This window comes from Lepus europaeus, chromosome 23 (assembly GCF_033115175.1).
Source record: "Lepus europaeus isolate LE1 chromosome 23, mLepTim1.pri, whole genome shotgun sequence".
NCBI classification, from domain to species: domain Eukaryota; kingdom Metazoa; phylum Chordata; class Mammalia; order Lagomorpha; family Leporidae; genus Lepus; species Lepus europaeus.
The window spans coordinates 6,422,477-6,444,090 of record NC_084849.1 but is presented as its reverse complement, the minus strand read 5'-3'; the positions used below and the strand labels follow the sequence as shown (position 1 = coordinate 6,444,090).

Sequence of the window (21,614 nt, the reverse complement as noted above, 5' to 3'; positions counted from 1 at the left end):
TTTTAAAGATTCATTTATTATTTGAAAAACAGAGTGACAGAGAGAGAAGGAGAGGCAGTGAGAGAAAAATATTCCATTTGCTGGTTCACTCCCCAAACAGCCACAAGGGTTGGGGCTGGGCCAGGCAGAGACAGGAGCCAACAACTCCGTCTGGGTCTTCCACATTCACAGCAGGAGCTCAAGCACTTGGGCCATCTTCCACTGCCTTCCTAGGCCATAGCAGGGGCTGGAATTGGAGGCAGAGCAGCCCGGCCTTGAACTAGCGCTCTGATATGGGATGCTGGTGTCCCAAGAGGCAGCCTAACCCACTGTGCCATAAGGCCAGGCCAGAAACTCTATCTTTTAATTAAACTCTTCTCAACTGTTTTCAAGAACATGAATTTTTATAAAGCTGTTTTTTTTTTTTAAATAAAAATTTCTAACTGAAGTTTTCATACAGGATCATTTATTTGTTGTTAAGAAAAACATGAGGGGCCGGTGCTGTGGCTTGCTTGGTTAATTCTCCACCTGTGGTGCCACCATCCCTTTTGGGCACCGGGTTCTAGTCCCAGTTGCTCCTCTTCCAGGCCAGCTCTCTGCTGTGGCCCAGGACGGCAGTGGAGGATGGCCCAAGTGCTTGGGCGCCTGCACCCGCATGGGAGACCAGGAGGAAGCACCTGGCTCCTGGCTTCGGATCAGCGCAGCGCTGGCCGTAGTGGCCATTTGGGGAGTGAACCAATGGAAGGAAGACCTTTCTCTCTGTCTCTCTCTGTCTCTCTCACTGTCTATAACTTTACCTGTCAAATTTTCAAAGAAAGAAAAAAAAAAAGAAAGAAAAAACATGAGGGGCAGGCATTTGGCATGGTGGTCAAGACCCCTCCTAGGATACCCACATCCCATATTGGAGCGCCTGAGTGTGAGTTCTGGCTGTTTTGCTTCCAATCCAGCTTCCTGCTCATGTGCCTGGGAGGCAGCAGGTGATGGCTCAGGTACTTGGGTCCCTGCCACCCACCTGGGAGACAGGGAATGAGTCTCTTAAGACTCCTAGCTTCAGCTGGCCCAGCCCTGGCTGCTAAGGGCATTTGGGGAGTGAACCAACAGACAGATCTCTCTGTCTCTCTGCCTCTCAAAATAAAGCGAAAAGAAGAGGAAAGGAAAGGCAAGACACAAAGCATCACCAGCAGCAGGTGCCTTCAAGGCGGAGCTCCCTGGCTTGAGGATCCTGCTGGGGGCCTTTAGCCCACTGGGCTTCAGCATGCTCATCTTCCCAGGACGTCAGCGCTGTTTCTCTCTGCCTCTGGTCACTATCTTTCCCCAACCATCGATACAACTGTGGGTGTTTCTATAGCAAAGTCAGCCTCTGGAGTGAATCTGCAAAGAGAAATACATAAAAAGATTGTGGACACTGCAGGACAAAGGAAGCAGGAGCACAGATAGTATTAAAGTAGCTTTCAGAGCTTGAACTTTTCCTTACGCTCGTTTATGGTAATAAACCATCTCTATACAGAACCTAAAATATGGAATAAATAAAAAAAAAAACACGAAAATGCTGCTGAAATGGACTTAAAGGCAATTGTCCCAAAGAGAGTGGTTAAGGCGAGCAATACTTTCACTTTGCTTTCTATTACCTAGTCCTGCCAGACCAGTACAAAGACTCAAGCAATCCATACAAGGGGGTTCAGAAAAATTTGCACCAAGCAACGGAGGAAGGGGAAGGCAGCTCTCAGTTTTTCTTTATCCATTTCTATGCTGCCTATGTTTTAGCATCACCAGTCTGTATTAGCTGAGTATTTTTAAATATGCAGCATAAAATTATGTACAAGTTAAACCACAGGAGGATTCAAGCTCTAACAGAAAGTCTCTTCTGGGAAGAGATGCAGGAAACTTATCTTTGCTCTGTCTGGAAAAACACAACACAGTTCTGCTTTACTCAAGACCAGGTATGCATCCTGGGAGCAGGCAGAGTGTCTCCTCACCTTCCTGCCACCTGCACAGGAAGTGAATTAAGGCAAAAAAAAAAAAAAAAAAGGAAAGAAACGGGCCGACACCGTGAAGTAGCTGGAAAAGCCGACACCTGCAGTGCCTGCATCCCATATGGGTACTGGTTCAAGTCCCAGCTGCTCCACTTCCAATCCAGCTCCCTGCTAATGTGCTTGGGAAGGCAACGGGTGATGGTCCAAGTCCTTGAGCCCCTGCCACCCATCTAGGAGACTTAGATGGAGTTTCTGGATCCTGGCTTTGGTCTGGCCCAGCCCCAGCTATTGAAGCCATGCAGACATTTGGGGAGTGAACCAGCGGATGGAGGATCAATCAATCAATCTCTCTCTCTCTCTCTCTCTGATCGATTTCTCTCCGTGTCATTCTGCCTTTCAAATAAATAAAATAAATCTTTAAAAAGAAAAAAAAAAAAAAAAAAAAAAGAGGGCCGGCACTATGGTGTATAAGGTAAAGCTGCCACCTGCAGTGCCAGCATCTCATATAGGCACCAGTTCGAGTCCCAGCTGCTCCACTTCCAATCCAGCTCTCTGCTATGGCCTGGGAGAGCAGAAGATGGCCCAAGTGCTTGGGCCCCTGCACCCGCGTGGGAGACCCAGAAGAAGCTCCTGGCTCCTGACTTCACATCAACTCAGCCCCAGCCATTGCAGCCATCTGGGGAGTGAACCAGCGGATGGAAGACCTCTCTCTCTCTCTCTGTGCAACTCTGCCTTTCAAATAAATAAGAAGAATGGGAAAGGAAGAGGGAGGAGGAAGAAAGGCAGGAATATGGGTGGGAGGGAGGTGGGGGGAAGAATCTTCATGTTCCCAAATCTGTGTATATTAAATGCATGAAGTTGTGTTCCTTAAAAACATTAAAAAAAAAAAAATCCTGAAGAGAACACAGGCGAGCAGGTCATGGGGAGAGGGAGGCGGGGACGGGGAGGATGGGTCCGGGTCTGACTCATCAACTGTGGCAACCACCAAAGCTAGGAGAGGCGCCTGAGGCGGGCTCCCCTGAGCCACAGAAGCAACCAACCCCGTCACTGTCAGTCCCTCCCCTTGGACCTCCAGCTTCCAGAACAGTGAGAGAACAAAGGTCATCAGTTCCTGGTAATTTTTTATGGCAGCCCAGGAAACAGACACAGCCATCTAAGTTTCTCTGCTCAAAAATAATCAGAAGTACGGGGCCGGTGCTGTGGAGTAGAAGGTTAAGCCTCTGCCTACAATGCTGGTATCCCACATGGGCGCCAGTTCTAGTCCCAGCTGCTCTACTTCAGATCTCACTGTATGCTAATGCACCCGGGAGAGCAGTGGAAGATGGTCCAAGTCCCTGGGCCCCTGCACCCATGGGGGAGACCCAGAAGAAGCTCCTGGCTCCTGGCTCCAGCCATTGCAGCCATTTGGGGAGTGAACCAGCAGGTGGAAGATCTCTCTCTCTCTCTCTTTCTCTCTCTCTCTCTTTCTCTCTCTCTCTGTATTTCTAATAAATAAATAAATAAAACTTTTTTTTTTTAAGTAATTAGAACAAATGGAAATCAGACCAAAGCAGGTGCCTTATCCATCTCGCTGTGCGGCCCCATGCTTCCTGAGAGGGCTTGGGATGGTAGGTGTTTTTGAAGAGTCAGAGATAAATTGTGTCGTTGGAAGACTTTGATAACAGAGAAAACCGCAGGGTTGCCTGTCCTGCCAGTTGAGCAGCAGGTTCCCAGCTCCTCACGGCCACCACTGCCATGACTGTCGAGTGGGTCTGGGTGCGAGTGTGAGGGCCAGGCGGACGGTTCTGACGCACAGTCAGGACTGAACTCTCTTGCTTACTGTCGGATCCTCAGCACACACAGCTTCAGACCTTCAAGCCACGACTGGCTTCTGCTCCGGCACCGGACAGGCCTCCTCCAGACACAGCTGAGAAAGGCTGCGCACTGTTCAAAAACGTGAGCAGCCGGGGCTGGGCTAAGCGCGGAAACTAGGCTGGCGCCTTCCTCACTCTTCACGCTGGGCCAGTATCAGAGTGACCAGGGTCAAGCAGGGGAGGACAGCATAGACAGAGGCGGCACGGGGGAAGCTATTATGACGGCAAGAAAAAAGGATGAAGTCCAGCAGTTAAGATGCCCACATCCCATTTCAGACTAACAGGGGTCCATGTCCAGCTCTGGCTCCCAGCTCCAGCTCCCTGCCAGTGTAGTCTCTGGGAGGCAGCAGTTGGCTCAAGTGTGTGGGTTCCTGACACCCATGTGGGAGAACCTGACGGAGTTCCCAGGCCTGGCTTCAACACGGTCCAGCCCCAGCATTTGGAGATTGAACCAGCAGATGGGAGATGGGAGCTCTATATATCTCTCTTTCCCTGTCACTCTGCCTCTCGAATTGTAAATATTTTCCTCAGGCAAATCAGTGAGCTCTTGGGTTCAGGTCAAGCACTGCCTAGATAAAAATGTTTAAATCCACCACAGTGAGCAGCTATGCAAGCCTCAGCCAAATTTTTCAGCTCAACATCATAAACTCTCAGAATCTGACGACCTACAAGCCTCAGCCTGAGACATAGAACCAAAAAATGATGACAGACTATGACTTCACTGTCCAATCCCACGCCCTGGCTCTCAATCCATCCGAGGTATATGAATCCCAACCCAGGGAACTATGAACAAGATTTAACGAAGGAGAAAAATCTAGTCTGTCTCGATAACAGCTAGGAGCAACAATACCAATGCTGGTTTTTTTAAATCCTCGAATTTAAGTTTCTTCTTCGTGAATTACTAATGCCTGGCATGTCAGGCTTGCTTCAAAAAATCAATTCGGGGCCAGCAGGGAGGCGTAGCGAGTAGATCTGCCGCTTGCAGTGCCAGCATCCCATATGGGTGCCGGTTCTAGTCCCGGCTGCTCTTCTTCCAATCCAGCTCTCTGCTATGGTCTGGGAAAACAGTAGAAGATGGCCCAAGTCCTTGGGCCCCTGCACCCGCATGGGAAGACCTGGAAGAAGCTCTTGGCTCCTGGCTTCTGATCGGCGCAGCTCTGGCCATTGTGGCCAATAGGGGAAGGAACCAACGGATGGAACACACCTCTCTCTCTCTCTCTCTCTCTGCCTCTCCTTCTCTCTCAAATTCTGACTTTCAAATAAAATAAATAAATCTTTTAAAAAAATCAATTCACTGAGACACAAAAGAGCAAAGTCTTGGCCATGGTACCCATAATGTATAATGACCAAGAAGAGACATCTCTGTACCATGTTTCAAAGTCAGTCAACGTGAGGCCAGCACTGTGACATAGCAGGCAAAGCCACTGCCCTGAGACACTGGCATCCCATATGGCTGCTCTACTTCCCATCCAGCTCCCCACTAATGCACCTGGGAAAGCAACAGTAGATGGACTGCATCCACATGTGAGACCTGGAAGAAGCTCCTGGCTTCAGATTGGCCCAGCTCCAGATGTTACAGCCATTTGGAGAGTGAACCAGCAAAAGGATAACACCTCCCACCCTGATAACTCTTTCTTTTTTTTTTTTTTTCTTTTTTGACAGGCAGACTGGACAGTGAGAGAGAGAGAGAGACAGAAAGAAAGGTCTTCCTTTTCCATTGGTTCACCCCACAATGGCTGCTGCGGCTGGCACACCGCGCTGATCCAAAGCCAGGAACCAGGTGCTTATCCCGGTCTCCCATGCAGGTGCAGGGCCCAAGCACTTGGGCCATCCTCCACTGCACCCCCAGGCCACAGCAGAGAGCTGGCCTGGAAGAGGAGCAACCGGGACAGCATCCAGCACCCCGACTGGGACTAGAACCCGGTGTGCCGGCGCCACAGGCGGAGGATTAGCCTATTGAGCTGCGGCGCCGGCCCGATAACTCTTTAAAATAAATAAATTTAAAAAAAAAAAAGCAAATGTCACATTGAAACTAATCAATCCCAAAAAGCACGCAGAAAGGAAGAAAAATATGTGCTAGCCTCAAAAATAAGCTGAGCATATTTGGATTGCTGATGCTTGTGCTCACTGAATCAAGAGATTTAGACCTAAAATAAGACAAATCCCCTCCTCCACCCTCCCAACAGGCAAGAACCATTAACGCAATGGAACATTACAATTTAGAAATAATTTTGGTCCCTGTAATTATCCCAATTAAGCTTCACAATACCATAGATACTATTACGCTTGCTTAACAAAAGAAGAAACGCCCCAGAAATCAACAGGAGTGTTTCCTCATTTGTTGGTCACCTGCCATTTTAGTCATTCTGCTCAGAAGCAGAGAGGTGAACACAGATACTGTGATTCCAAAGCCCAAGGTCTTTCCACTAAATCTAAAATCCGAGTTAGGAGATACCACAGTTCAGGGGTTAACTCGTCCCTAGGGATGCCAGCATCCCGCACTGGAGTGCCTGCTTCAACTCCCCACTACTCCACTTGTAATACAGTTTCCTGCTAATGCGCGCCCTGGGGGGGGAGGGGGCAGCACTGATGGCTCAAGGACTTTGGGTCCCTGCTACCCACATGGGAGACCTGGATTGAATGCCAGGTTCCTGGCTTTGGCTTGGCCCAACCCCAGCTGCTGTGGGTACTTGGGGAATCAACTAGCCAATAGAAGAGCTCTGTGTGCCTACACCTCCCCCGCCTTTAAAACGAAATGAAAACAAATAAATAAGTTTTAAAGATTTATCTTATTTATTTGAAAGGCAGGATGACAGAGAGGAAGAGAGAGAGAGATCTTCCATCTGTTGGTTCACTACTCAAAAGGCCAGAAGGGTCAGGGCTAGATCGGGCTAAAGCCAGGAGCCAGAAACTCCAACCAGGTCTCCCACGTGGGTACAGGTCTCCAAGCACCCAGGCCATCCTCTGCTGCTTTACTAGCCACATTAGCAGGGAGCTGGACTGGAAGCAGAGCAGCTGAGACTGGAACCGGGGCTCTGATAGGGGATGCAGCTCTCGCAGGCGGCGACTTAACCTTGTGCGTCACTTGTGCATAACTGTGTGTCACAATGCCAGCTCCATGATATTGTTTAAAACATAAAGTGCTTAAGAAACAAGTGGTGGCACTCTCTGGTACTTGGTGCTCAGCCTAACATACAACAAGATGCCATCTATTCATTCTGTAAGTATTTCCTGAGAAATGATTGTGCAAAAGGCACTGTTCTATTTCTTCACCTTCCCATGGGTACGGCAGGACCAGAGAAACCCATGGGAGGCTCAGAGTCCTGACACACAGTTTTGTCTTTGAGCAAAGAAAAGGGTGCTCACTAGGGAAAGGTAGTAGGGTCGTCAAGCAGCAGTACCCAGGAGGTTTGCGATGGGCTGTGCACCCAGTGTCTCCCACTGCTTCTACCTCTCTCCCCTGTAACAACTTTCCATTCAGGCTCAGATACACAGAAGGTCCCTAGCTATATTCAACCACTATCAACACTTTGTTAGATAAGACAAAATGGAAGGAAAAGCAAGGGAGCTGACGGTGATTTTAAAGGAATAACTAAAGAGTGGTAACATGGGACAAGGCCTCTGAGATGGGAAGCAAGGGAAGTCAAGAGGTGGAGTGGGGCTGACAGTGAAGACACAGGGAGAGGCCAGCAAGCAGGCCAGATATGCTGCAGCCATTCGGGGGTGAACCAGCAGATGGGAGTCTGTCTGTCTCTCTCTCTCTCTCTCTCTCTCTCTCTCTCTCCATGTCTCTCCTCCTCTCTTTGTAACTCTGCCTTTCAAATAAATTAAAAGTAAAAATTTTTGTAAAGAGTTGGAGGGAAAAGGAATAGAGAACTAGGCTCGGTCAGCAGCAGAATGCAGCAGTGCTGGGCCGAATAGAGAGACTGCCTATCCTGCATTGTAACCAAAACACGCACACTGGGGCCAGCGCTGGGGCGCAGCAGGTCAACACCCTGGCCTGATGCGCTGGCATCCCATATGGGCACCGGTTTGAGACCTGGCTACTCCACTTCCAATCCAGCTCTCTGCTATGGCCTGGGAAAGCAGTAGAAGATGGCCCAAGTCCTTGGGCCCCTGCACCTGTATGGGAGACCTGGAAGAAGCTGCTGGCTCCTGGCTTCAGATCAGTGCAGCTCCGTCCGTTACGGTCAATCAGGGAGTGAACCATCAGATGGAAGACCTCTCTCTCTCTCTCTCTCTCTCTCTCTCTCTCTCTCTCTGTGTAACTCTGACTTTCAAGTAAAATAAATAAAACTTTAAAAAAAGTGCACACCTTAGAGGCTTGTGCAGTGGAGTAGTGGATTAATCCACCATCTGCAGGGCCAGCATCCCATCTGGGCACCAGTTCAAGTCCTGGCTGCTCCACTTCTGATCCAGCTCCCTGCTAATGCACCTGGGACAGCAGCAGAGGATGGCCCAAGTCCTTAGGCCCCTGAACCCACATGAGAGACCCAGAGGAAGACCATGGTTGCTGCCTTCAGTGTGGCCCAGCCCTGGCCGTTGCAACCATTTGAGGAGTAAACCAATGGATGAGAGACTTCTCTCTCTGCAACACAGAGAGGTCTCCCATCCCCTGGTTTACTCTCCAGGTGGCCACAAGGGCCAGGACTGCATTAGGGAAAGATCAGGAGCTGGATTCCACCTGTGTCTCCCACGAGGGAGACCAGGCACCACTGGATCGTCTTCCGCTGCTTTCCCAGGTGTGCTGGAAGGCAGCCAGGCTGGAAACGGAGCAGCAGGGACTTGAACTGGTGCTCATGTGGGACGCCGGTGTCGCAGGAGGTGACTTAACTCACTGCACCCAAAACTGGCTCTGAGGCCTGTACTGAGCGCCTGCCTCCCAGCTCAGTCTGGTGCAGCTCTAGCTGCTGCAGGCACCTGGGAAGCGAACAAGCTCATCTCTGTCTCTCTCTCTGCCTTAGAAATAAACAAACATTTTTGAATTTTAAAAATTATATTTTAGGGCCGGCACCGCAGCTCACTTGGCTAATCCTCCACCTGCGGCGCTGGCACCCCAGGTTCTAGTCCTGGCTGGGGCACCGGTTCTATCTCAATTGCTCTTCTTCCAGGCCAGCTCTCTGCTGTGGCCCAAGTGCTTGGGCCCTGCACCTGCATGGAAGACCAGGAGAAGCACCTGGTTCCTGGCTTTGGATCAGCGCAGCACGCCGGCCGTAGCAGCCATTTGGGGGGTGAACCAACGGAAGGAAGACCTTTCTCTCTGTCTCTAACTCTCCTGTCAAAAAAAATTATATTTTAAAAAAATAACCTATACATAATGAACCTAACATTTAACATGCAAAAATAATGCTGTTTTGTAATAATGTTACAAAACAGCACAAAAATGCAACAGTACTGGTAAGGCTTGATTTCTTAAACTGGCTGGGTGTACATGAGTATCTGCTTTATTGTTCATTATATGCAAACAATGGAGATCTTATTAAACTGTAGATTCTTATCTATACACGCTCACCCACATTTATTTCATATGAATTCAAATTTTTAAACATGAAAATGAATCAAAATGAAGAAAGGTGACTGTGTACTGCCAACCTAAAAAGAAGCACAGCCCAGGAAAGTCTGGAAAGGAGGCTAAAAACAAAAACGCCCAGGGGCCAGGCAGCTGGCACACAGCAGCTCAGACACCGCTTGGGACACCCAGACCCCACACTGGAATCCCTGGGTTCGAGTTCCACCTCTGGTTCTAATCCAGCTACCTGCTCATGTGCACCCTGGGAGGCTCAAGTACTGAAGTCCCTGCCATCCACACGGGAGACCCAGATGGAGCTCCAGGCTCTTGGCTTCAGCCTGATGCAGCGCTGACCTGCAGGCATTTGGGAATGAATCAGCAGATGGAAGATTTCTGTGTGTGTGTGACTCTCTTTCAAATAAATAATATTTTTAAAAATTTTTTTAAAGAAAATGTCTAATTAACTGACACCAGAAACAATAATTCTCTGGAAAAGAGATCCGGCGAGGGGTCGGCGCTGTGGCGTACTACGTTAAGCCTCCGCCTGCAGCGCCAGCATCCCATGTGGACACCTACTCTATTTCTGATCCAGCTCCCTAAAGGCCTGAGGAAAGCAGTGGAAGATGGCCCAAGTGCTTGCACCCCTGCACCCACACGGGAGACCCGGAAAGAAGCTCCTGGCTCCTGGCTTCAGATCGGCCCAGCTCTGGTGATTACTGCCATTTGGGGAGTGAACCAGCAGACAGAAGACCAACCTCCCCCTCTCTCTAACTCTTCCTCTCAAATAAATCAATCTTTTGAGAGAGAAAGAGAGAGAGAGAGAGAGCGAGCGCCAGTGAGTGGGTGGAGCAGGCACACTGCTATTGTGGAAAAGCAGTGTCACGGTCACGAGGCTGTTAGGACATCCAAGACAATGTTCCAGAGCTCCATGCTCATGTTACAGTTCTGGTTTCCAATAGTGACCAGAGCATCTCTGGCACTTCTCTCATAAACACACAAAGCTATATTTGATAAACTACAGTCTCTAAACTAGCAAAGTATGATTCAAGAGTCTAATCTCTGATTTTTAGAAATGATCTTCGGAGCTGACAAACCCGAGGACAGATCTGTAAGGCGGCAGTGACAACAGGTCCACCTCCTGCACCCCAGATTTTACTCCCGTAATACAGCAGCTCTCAAAGACCCTTTCAGGGGATCAAAACTGGCTTCCTGATAATATTAAGATTTTATTTGCATTTCACTTTGTTGCTCTTTCCACTGACGGCAAAAAACCAATTGGTGGATAAAAACTACGTGCTCTCTTGAGGCAATGGAACAAAACCATGCTATTCTTTCCTGTATCTTATACCAACAGTACTTACAGGGAAAAAAATGCCACTTCCATTTAAGAATGTGATGGAATGGGGTCGGTGCTGTGCTACAGAGGGCTAAGCAGCCAGCTGTGACACCAGCATTTCATATCAAAGTGCCAGTTGAAGTCCCTGCTGCTCTGCTTCCTGCTAACATGCCTGGGAAGGCAGCAGATGGTGACCCAAGCTGAGCCCGATACCCATGTGGGGGACCAGGATGGAGTTCCTGGCTCCTAGCTGCTGGCTTTGGCCAGGTCCAGACCTGGATGCTACAACCATCTAGGGAGTAAACAAGCAGACATTAAGACCCCTCTGCCTCTCCCCACCCCCACCAGGAAGACTTTCAAATAAATAAATTTTTTTTTAAATAAAAAGAATGTGATGAAGTACTCGATGGAGAAGAAAAATAATTAAACTTCAACACTTGGGAGCAGCTATGTGGCAAAGCAAGTTAAGCTGCCACGTGGGATGCCGGCATTCTATAGTGCAGTGCCTGGATCAAGTCCTGGCTACTCTGTCCTTTTTTTTTAAAGATTTATTTTATTTATTTGAAAGTCAGAGTTACAGAGAGAGAGAGAGAGAGAGAGAGAGAGAGAGAGAGAAAGCTATCTTCATCCACTGATTCACTACCCAAATGACAGCAACAGCCATGGCTGGGCCAGGCCAAAACCAAGGGCCAGGAGCTTTACCCAGGTCTTCTATGTGGGTGACAGGGGCTCAAACACTTGGGCCATCTTCCATTGCTTTTCCCAAGCCATTAATTAGCAAGGAGCTGGACTAGGAGTGGAACAGCTGTGGCTGGAACCAGTGCCCATGCAGGATGCTGGCATTGTGGGCAGTAGCTTTACCCACTACGCCACATCACTGGCCCCTACTCTGTACATCTGATCCACCTTCCTATTAATGCGCCTGGGAAGGCAGGTGAGGATGGACCCTATGCTTGGGCACCTGCCACTCACGTGGGACACCTGGAGGGAGTCCCTGGCTCCTGGCTTCAGCCTGGCCCAGCCCTGACTGATGTGGCCATTTGGGGAGTGAACCAACGGACACAAGATCGATGTAGCCGGCGCCACCGTAGCTCAATAGGCTAATCCTCCACCTGCAGCGCCAGCACACTGGGTTCTAGTCCCAGTAGGGGCGCCGGATTCTGTCCCGGTTGCCCCTCTTCCAGTCCAGCTCTCTGCTGTGGCCTGGGGGTGCAGTGGAGGATGGCCCAAGTGCTTGGGCCCTGCACCCCATGGGAGACCAGGAAAAGCACCTGGTTCCTGGCTTCGGATCAGCACGGTGCGCCAGCCGCAGCGGCCATTGTGGGGTGAACCAACAGAAAAGGAAGACCTTTCTCTCTCTGTCTCTCTCTCTCACTGTCCACTCTGCCTGTCAAAAAAAAAAAAAAAAAAAAGAAAGATTGATGTCATTGACAGGGAGGAGGAGGACGAAGAGAGAGAGAGAGAGAGAGAGATCTTCCCCACATGGGAGATCACGTGGGTAGTAGGGCCCAGACACTTGGGCCGTCCTCCACTGCTTTTCCAGGTGCATCAGTAGGGAGCTGGAATGACAGTGGAGTAGCCAGGACAGGAACTGCCTTCCATATGCGCTACAGGCAGTGATTTACCCACTACACTACAGTGCTGTCCCTAAGAAATAAATCTTTAAAAAAACAAAACACACACACACACACACACACAAAACTAAGCTTTCAAGGCAAAGTGAGAATTTTGAAAAACATAGCTTCCTGTCAGCCTGACAGCCTCCATTCAATACCAAGGAGCTTGGAGATGAGATCAAGGGCATGAACAAACGCAGTTCTTAAATATCACAATGAGCTGTGAAAACATTCCGAAGACTGCATAACCTTGGATCCGTACTTTCCAACAAAATCACACGTGTAAAGGATTAATGCAAAGCACAAACCAGACCAATATGTTTTATTTATTTTTTAATAGCTTTTATTCAAGAAAAAAAATTCATGGGGCCAGTGCGGTGTAGTAGTAGGTTAAGGCCGGCGCCGTGGCTCAACAGGCTAATCCTCCTCCTGCGGCGCCGGCACACCAGGTTCTAGTCCCGGTCGGGGCGCCGGATTCTGTCCCGGTTGCCCCTCTTCCAGACCAGCTCTCTGCTATGGCCTGGGAAGGCAGTGGAGGATGGCCCAAGTGCTTGGGCCCTGTACCCCATGGGAGACCAGGAGAAGCACCTGGCTCCTGCCATCAGATCAGTGCGGTGCGCTGGCCGCGGCGCTGGCCGCAGCACGCTGGCCGTGGCGGCCACTGGAGGGTGAACCAATGGCAAAAGGAAGGCCTTTCTCTCTGTCTCTCTCTCTCTCACTGTCCACTCTGCCTGTCAAAAAATAAAATAAATCAATAAATAAGTAGTAGGTTAAGCCTCCACCTGCAGCGCCGGCATATCCATTTGGCCACCAGTTTCAGTGCTGGCTGCTCCACTTCCGATCCAGCTCCCTGTGTGTGGCCAGAGAAAACAGTGGAAGATGGCCCGAGTGCTTGGGCCCCCGTATCTGCACGGGAGACTGGGAAGAAGCTCCTGGCTTCAGATCAGCCCAGCTTTGGCCGTTGAGGCCATTTGGGGAGTGAACCAGAGAATGGAAGACCTCTCTTCTCTGTCTCTCTCTTTGTGTCTATAATTCTGCCTCTCAAATAATAAATCATTTTAAAAAATTCATTCATATCATTTCAGATTCTAAGAAACTACGACATATTAAGTTTTGGAGTGGTATCAAAAAATAAAATCCACAATTATCTGAAAATTCTGTTAAAATATGCTTTTCCTGGCCTATACATCTGTGTGACACCAATTTTTTTCATGCAAATCAACCAAACAACTTATCACTACAGATTAAATGCAGAAGCAGATGGGAAAATCAATTTTTCTTCCACTATACCAGAAATTAAACAGATTGCAAAAATGCAAAACCATGCCATCTTTTGATTAAATTTTTGTAGTAAAAAATAAGAATAAAAAAATAGGGGCCAGCACTGTGTCAAAGCAGGTAAACTGCCACCCGCAGTGCCAGCATCCCAAATGCTGTCAGTTCAAGTCCCGGCTGCTCCACTCTGATCCCGCTCCCGGCTAATGCACCTGGGAAAGCAGCAGAAGATGGCTCAAGTACTTGGTATCCTGCACCCACAAGGGAGACCCAAAAAAAGCTCCTGGCTCCTGGCTTCAGCCTGGCCCAGCCCTGGCTGTTGAAGTCATCTGGGGAGTGAACCAGAGGATGGTTCTCTCTCTCTCTCTCTCTCACTCTCTCACTCTCTCTCTCCCCCCCTGCCTCTCTGTAACTTGGCTTTTCCAATACATAAATAATATTTTTTTAAAAAATTAGTTATTCTGGGCCGGCTTAACAGGCTAATCCTCTGCCTTGCGGCGCCGGCACACCGGGTTCTAGTCCCGGTTGGGGCACTGGATTCTATCCCGGTTGCCCCTCTTCCAGGCCAGCTCTCTGCTATGGCCCGGGAAGGCAGTGGAGGGTGGCCCAAGTCCTTGGGCCCTGCACCTGCATGGGAGATCAGTAGGAAGCACCTGGCTCCTGGCTTCGGATCAGCAAGATGCGCCGGCCGCAGCGGCCATTGGAGGGTAAACCAACGGCAAAAAGGAAGACCTTTCTCTCTGTCTCTCTCTCACTATCTACTCTGCCTGTCAAAAAAAAAAAAATAGTTATTCTGGAATGAGTATTTGGAGTAGTGGACAAGTTGCTGCTTAGAATACCTGTATCCCATACTGGAGTGTCTGGTTCAAGTCCCAAATATTCCACATTTCTGATCCAGCTTCCTGCCAATGCACCCGGGAGGCAGCAGATCATGGCCCAGGTACGTGGATCCCTGTCACCCACAAGGAAGACACAGATGGAAATCCTGGCTCCTGGCTTTGGCCGGCCTAGCTCATGCTTTTGTAGGCACTGTGGCAGTGAACCAACAGATTGAAGCTTTCTCGTTCTCTCTCCCCCTATCTCTTGCCACTCTACCTTTCAAATAAATAAATAAATCTTTAAAACTTCCATTTCATTAGGGCTTCAAGAAGCGTGCAATTCTAAGAAGTTCAGAAGTGTAAAAGACTTGAATGCCAAATGAGCCAGTTTAGTATTTACTACCTTTTTACAAGATTTATTTTATTACTTTTTTTTTTTTTTTTTTTTAAATTTTTGACAGGCAGAGTGGACAGTGAGAGAGAGAGACAGAGAGAAAGGTCTTCCTTTGCCGTTGGTTCACCCTCCAATGGCCACCGCGGTAGCGCGCTGCGGCCGGCGCACCGCGCTGATCCGATGGCAGGAGCCAGGTGCTTCTCCTGGTCTCCCATGGGGTGCAGGGCCCAAGCACTTGGGCCATCCTCCACTGCACTCCCTGGCCACAGCAGAGAGCTGGCCTGGAAGAGGGGCAACCGGGACAGGATCGGTGCCCCGACCGGGACTAGAACCCGGTGTGCCGGCGCCGCAAGGCGGAGGATTAGCCTACTGAGCCACGGCGCCGGCCTATTTTATTACTTATTTGAAAGGTAGAGTTACACAGAGAGAGAGGTCTTCCACCTGCAGGTTCACTCCCCAAACGGCCACAACAGCCAGGGCTGGGCCAGGTTGAAGTCAAGAGCCTGGAACTCCATCCTGTCTCCCACATGGATGAAAGAGACCCAAGCATTTGAGTCATCTTTCACTGCTTTCCCAGGTGCATTAGCAGAGAGCTGGATCTGAAGCAGAGCAGCTGGGACTTAAACATGTGCCTATATGGAATTCCAGTGACATAAGCATTGACTTAACCCACTGCAATGCTGCAACACTGGGCCCAACAATTGCTATTTTGTTTTTGTATAATTGGTTGTTACAGCATTGCATTAGGAAACTGAGTAACACAACAGGCCTGACCTTAACAATCCATGAGAAAACCTAATGTAAGGACACAAGCAATAGAAATATTTTATGCACTAACACTGGAAATGTATACATGGAACAGGTATTTCTTTTTTTTAAAAAAGATTTTGTTTTAAAAAAAGATTTATTTATTTGAAAGACAGAGTTACAGAGAGAGGTAGAGCTAGAGAGAGAGGTCTTCCATCCGCTGGTTCACTCCCCAGATGGCTGCAACAGCCAGAGAAAGCCAGGAGCCAAGAACTTCTTCTGGGTCTCCCACATTGGGTGCAGGGGCCCAAGGACTTGGGCCATCTTCCACTGCTTTCCCAGGCCACAGCAGAGAGCTGGATCAGAAGAAGAGCAGCCAGGACTAGAACCGGCACCCATATGGGATGCTGGCGCTTCAGGCCAGGGTGTTAACCTACTGAGCCACAGCGCCAGCCCCAACACGGCATTTCTAAGGGCAATACCCAGACACACAGCTGCCCTAATGCAGTGGTTTGCACAATGTGTGGCATCAGAATCACCTAGGAATTTGGTAGAAATCAGCGTTCGGCCTACTGGTTAGGACGCCCACATCCTGTATCTGAGTGCCTGGGTTCTCCGTTCCTGACTCCAACTTCTTGCTAATGAGACCCTGGGAGGCAGCAGTGATGACTAACGTAATGGATTCCTGCACCCACATGGGAGACCTGGACTGAGTTCCTGGCTCCCACCTTCAGCCTTAGCCCCAGGCCTTTGTGGGCATTTGGGGAGTGAACCAATGGATGGCAGCTCTCTCTGCCTCTACTTAAGACAAGACATTAAATAAATAAATAAATAAATAAATAAAAAAGAAAAGGCATAAAGGGGCCCAATGTTGTCAGGTAGTGGGTAAAGCCACCACCTATAATGCTGGCATCCCATATGAGCAATGGTTCATATCCTGAGTGCTCCACTTCCAATCCAGCTCCCTGCTAATGTGCCTGGGAAAGCAGTGAAAAATGGCCCAAGCCTTGGGCCCCTGCATTCATGTGGGAAACCCAAATGAAGTTCCAAGCTCCAGGCTTTGGCTTGGCCCCACCCTGGCTGCTGTGACCATTTGGGGAGTGAACCAGCAGGTAGAAAAACTCTTTCTGTTCCTCTGTCTCTCTCTCTCTCTCTCTCTGTAACTCTGCCATTCAAAATAAAAATAAATAAATCTTTTTTTTTTTTTTAAAGAAGACAGAAAGAAAGGACTGTAAACGCTAAACCTACTAAAACAGCCCTGGAAATGGGCCCAACAATCTAGAACTTAACAACTTCACAAGCCTTTCATGTGATTCTGATGCTGCAGTTTGAGAACCACTGATAAATTATTGATCAGAAAGTAATCTGAGGCCCAACTTCTCAATTACATGCATGCAAATCACCCATATGACTGACTCCCAGGAGGCTCCGCAGCAGCCTGGGTGCCTTCCCTCCTCCACGCTCCTGTTCCAGAGACTCTTCCGGCCTAAAAACCTCCCACAGCCAGTGCACACCCATCCTGCCACCCCCCACTGTGTCCAGTCTGTATCTCTCATCACACCTGGCACACCTGAAGCGCACGCACGTGTGTGTGTGTGTGTGCTCTACAGATTCCACCAACTCTAAATCCCCCAAAGGGAGAACCTGAACGTTAGCCATCTTCATGCTTCCCACAGCCTTTTATAAAGAATGCTCACTAAGTAAAATCAATGGGAAAAATTAGTCTCGAGTATTTTAATAACTCTACAAACCAGGAGGGTGCAGTGCATCCAGTATTAACAGATGCTTGCTACAATGACAAAAACGTGGCACAGATCTGAGCTCAAGGAACTTACACTGCGGTGGGGAGAGAAGACCCCACGGATGAAAAGCGACCATGACTACAGCACAACTTAAGAGAAGGGCCTCCCTGTGTGGCCTGCAAGTGCTCGAGAAGACCAGAGGACCAGTCGGCAAAGAGAAAAGTACAGTGAGTGCAGGAGTTGCCACTCCAGATTTTTAAAAAGAAAAAAAAAAGTTTCAGAAAAGACAAAAGAAAGGGGGGATGCATAAGACATGTGGACGGTAGAGTGAGCTCAGTGTGACCAATATCAGATCTCCGTAAGACATCAAGTTGCAAAGGTCAGGGCTCCGAAGATTCTTAGAGATCAAGCCAAGACATTGGCTCTGTCATCGATTTTACTTGCCTTACACTTCAGATGAGCAACTTCCTTTACCTCAAGATTCTACTGGTCCAAAATAAAACCTGTCCAGGGCTGGGCTCTCCATGTAGCAGTCAGGACACCACACGGGACACCTGCATTCCAGACTGGAGTGCCTGGATGGGAGTCCCAGCTCCACTCCCAATCCCAGCTTTGCTAACGCACACTCTAGGAGGCAGCAGGCGATGGCTCAAGTGGTAGGGTCCCTGCCACCCATGTGGGAGATGCAGATACAACTCCAGGCTCCTGGTTTGGCCTGCCCCCGTCCCAGCCATTGAGGTCATTTGGTGAATTAACCAGAGGATGAAAGATCTCTCTCTGTCCCCCCTTCTCTCTGTGACTCTGTTTCAAATCTTATAAATAAATAAATAAAGCTGTGTTACTGCCATGCCAGTTCCAGAGACACATGTGAAAGGGAACACAGCTAGTGGACACATAAAGGACCCCGGAATTCAATGTTTGCAGATTCTACAAGGGGACGGCACTGCGGCGTAGCAGGGTAAGCCTCCGCTTAGAGTACCGGCATCCCATATGGGCTCCTTTTGTGTCCTGGCTGCTCCTCTTCCTATCCAGCTCTCTGCTCTGGCCTGGGAAAGCAGTAGAAGATGGCCCAAATGTTTGGGCCCCTGCACCTGTGTGGTAGATCCAGAGGAAGCCCCTGACTCCTGACTTCGGATCAGCTCAGCTCCAGCTCTTGTGGCCATTTGGGGAGTGAACCGGAAGACAGAAGACCTTTCTCTCTGTCTCTCCCTCTCTGTCTTTAACTCTGCCTCTCAAATAAATAAATAAAATCTTTATAAGATTTTTTTAAAAAAAGATTCTGTATACAAGGTGGGCATCTGGCATCCTGGGTGTCCAAACCCCATGTCGTAATAACCTGAGCTCAAGTCCCAGCTCTGCTTCCAATTCCACCTCCCCGCAAATTCGCAGCCTGGGAGGGAGCAGGCGATGGCTCATGTACTTGTGTTCCTGGCTCCTGGCTTCTGCTGGCCCAGCATAGCTGTTGTGAGCTTCCGGGAAGGAAACCAGTAGATGGGAGAGCATCTGTCTCACTCCCTGTCTCTTTCTTTCAAATACAAATAAATAAATATTTTAAAAATATATTATAGGTTTTATGTGTTTAGAAAATAGGGAACACTGGATGATGCTTTCAAAGTGAATCTGCTTTGGGGCTGGTGCTGTGGTGTGGCAGGTTACGCTGTGCAACATCAACATCCCATACAGGTACTAGTTTGGGTCCCAGCTGTTCCACTTCGGAACCAGCTCCCTACTAGTGCCCCTGGAAAAGCAGTGGAGGATGGCCCAAGTGCTTGGGCCCCTGTCACCCACATGGGAGAGCTGGAAGAAGCTTCTGGCTCCTGGCTTCAGCCTGGCCCAGCCCAGGTTTTTGTGGTCATTTGGAGAGTGAACCACCTCTGTGTCTCCCTGTCCCTAACTCCTCCTTTGAAATAAATAATCTTTTTAAAACAAACAAATAAAAAAAAGTGGATCTTCTTTGAGGTGGCCATTTTGCCTATTTGTTAAGATGCTGGCTAAGAAGCCCACGTCCCATGTGGGAGTGCCAGGCTTCGCCACCATGCTCCACCTCCTGCTTCCTGCCCATGTACAGCAGTGATGATTCAAATAGTTGGGTGCCTGGCACCCACATGGTAGACCTGGATTGAGTTCCCAGTCCCTGGCTTCAGCCTAGCCCGGCCCCAGCTGTTGCAGACATTTGGGGATCAAGTCAGCAGATGGGCATTCTCTTTGCCTCTCAAATAAATAAATGAAAAAAATCTTTTTTTAAAAAAGGAACATCTACTTCAAAAAACAGGCTGTGGAGTCTGGTACCGACATGCTCCATGGGGGGTAAAAAGGAACAGCAAAACAAAATTGTTATTGTTTGGGGGAGAGATTAATTCTCTCAGCTTAAACACAGGAAATCAAATGGAGAAGACGACTCCAATACCGACTTCCTGTGTCACTTAAGCAGCAGAGGGGAAGGGCCTGACCCGGTCAGCTCTGGCCCCTGGCCCCTGCCCTCTCGGGTGGCACGAACGCTCCCAGCAAAGGCCTCACCCGGTCGGCTCTGGCCCCTGGCCACAGTGTTCCTGCCTGGCACAGGTTTACGTCTGGAGATGTGAAGGAGCAGACTTACAAAATGGCCAAAAAGGGCCGAGTCCCTCAGCAGCTGGTGTGGTCCTTACAGACACCCTTGACGCTGCTGCCCACACGGGTGCTGTGAGGGGCACCCACGCAGGAGACTGGGAAGAAGCTCGTGGCTCCTGGCTTCAGATCAGCACAGCTCTGGCCATTATGGCCAATTGGGGAGTGAACCAGCAGATGGAAGATCTCTATCTCTGTCTTTCTCTTTGCCTCTCTCTCTGTGTAACTCTTTCAAATAAATAAATAACGAAAAAAAAAAAACACAACTACTATTTAAAAATATCTTTTCACTAAATACAGAGTGTCTGACATCAACGTGTTTATTTTTTATCTAGTGAATTCACAGCAGTCCACACAAACCTAGTAAGACAAGAGAGGGTACCTCATGGTGTCTGCAGACCTGGGCCAGGCCTCAGCTCACATCCTGCCGGAAGATGGCAACACATTCGAACCACCTGGCTACGAGGTCACGATGATGACCTCACAAATAGGAATTCTGAGGCTGGTCTGTATCTAGGCTAAAACTTGCTACTTTGGGGAAAAAAACAAACAAACAAACTCCAAGGTTCTCTATCCCTGGCTGTGGAGCTGCTGACTGGAGAAACGTACTTGTTCCCTCAAAAGTGTCCTCTCATTTGAGATGAGCAGCACGGCCAGCTACAGCTCAAACCAGAAATGTACACAGGGCTTCAGAAGTTCCCAGAGGGGCTGGTGCTGTGGCTCAGTGGGCTAAGCCATGACTTGGAAGCTAGCATCCCTCTTAAAAGAGCCGGTTCAAGTCCCTGCATCTCCGTTTCTGATCCAGTTCCCTACTAATAGGGCTGAGAAGGCAGCAGATGACGCTTGAGAACCTGAGTTCCTGCCACCACTTGGGAGACCTGGATGCAGCTCCTGGCTCCTGGCTTCACCCTGGCCCAGAACTGCTGGAGCCATGTGGGGAACCAGTGGTTGGAAGATATCTCTCTCATCATTCTGCTTTTCAAATATGAAATAAATAATAGTTCATGGGAAAATGGAATGAAAACATCAATTTTACTTTGGTGAAAAAAAAATGCATAGCTTTTTCCTAATTCTCATTTTCCACAAACTTTAAAAATTTATTTATTTGAAAGTCAGTATTAGAGAGACAGAGGGAGACAGATCTTCCCTCTGCTGGTTCACTCCCCCAATGGCCACAACAGCTGGGGCTGCCATAGCCAGGAGCTCCATCCAGGTCTCCCACATGGTTACAAACACTTGGGCCATCTTCTGCTGCCTTTCATTAGCAGGGAGCTGGACTGCAAGTGGAGCAGCCAGGACTCAAAACGGGCGCTCCTCTGGGACGCCACACCGCAGGCTGTGGGTTAACCCCACTGGCCCATTCCTCGAACTTTCTGAAGGCCTCACATTTACATAACTCAAGTTTGCAAGTTTTTATTTTGGCTCAGTTTCAAACTTTTTCTTAATATTCTGGAAAACTAGTCTCTGTGTAAGAACTCTGAAAACTGAGCAGGAAGTAGATCATAAATCTAAAATATCACCCATTACCTTGCCATTCTGCTATACTGGTAACTTCACCAGCCCCAATATTTACTCTATTTACTTACTAAGAGGAGAGGTAGAAGACAGACATGCACTTTGAAAATCCCCAAAGCAGAGATCCCCACTACAGCTGTGGAGCCAGATCTTTTACTCAGAAAAGGCAAAATGGCCAAGTTGTTTCTTTCCCACTTTGCTGAGTTCTGGAGCTCACAGGCCAGTGTGGAAAAAGCACTCGTGAAAGCCGGGG

At 49.0% G+C, this 21,614-nt stretch overlaps 1 protein-coding gene across 1 annotated transcript in view; it reads right to left on the bottom strand.

Moving 5' to 3' along the window:
• The window catches only part of CLIP1 (CAP-Gly domain containing linker protein 1), a 137,784-nt gene that overhangs the window by 90,058 nt on the left and 26,112 nt on the right, over positions 1 to 21,614 (bottom strand). Inside the window, exon 3 of the mRNA XM_062181922.1 lies at positions 1,158 to 1,350. Within this exon, the coding sequence (XP_062037906.1) occupies positions 1,158 to 1,242 (85 nt within the window). The 5' untranslated portion in view covers positions 1,243 to 1,350. The remainder of the gene's footprint in view (positions 1 to 1,157; positions 1,351 to 21,614) is intronic.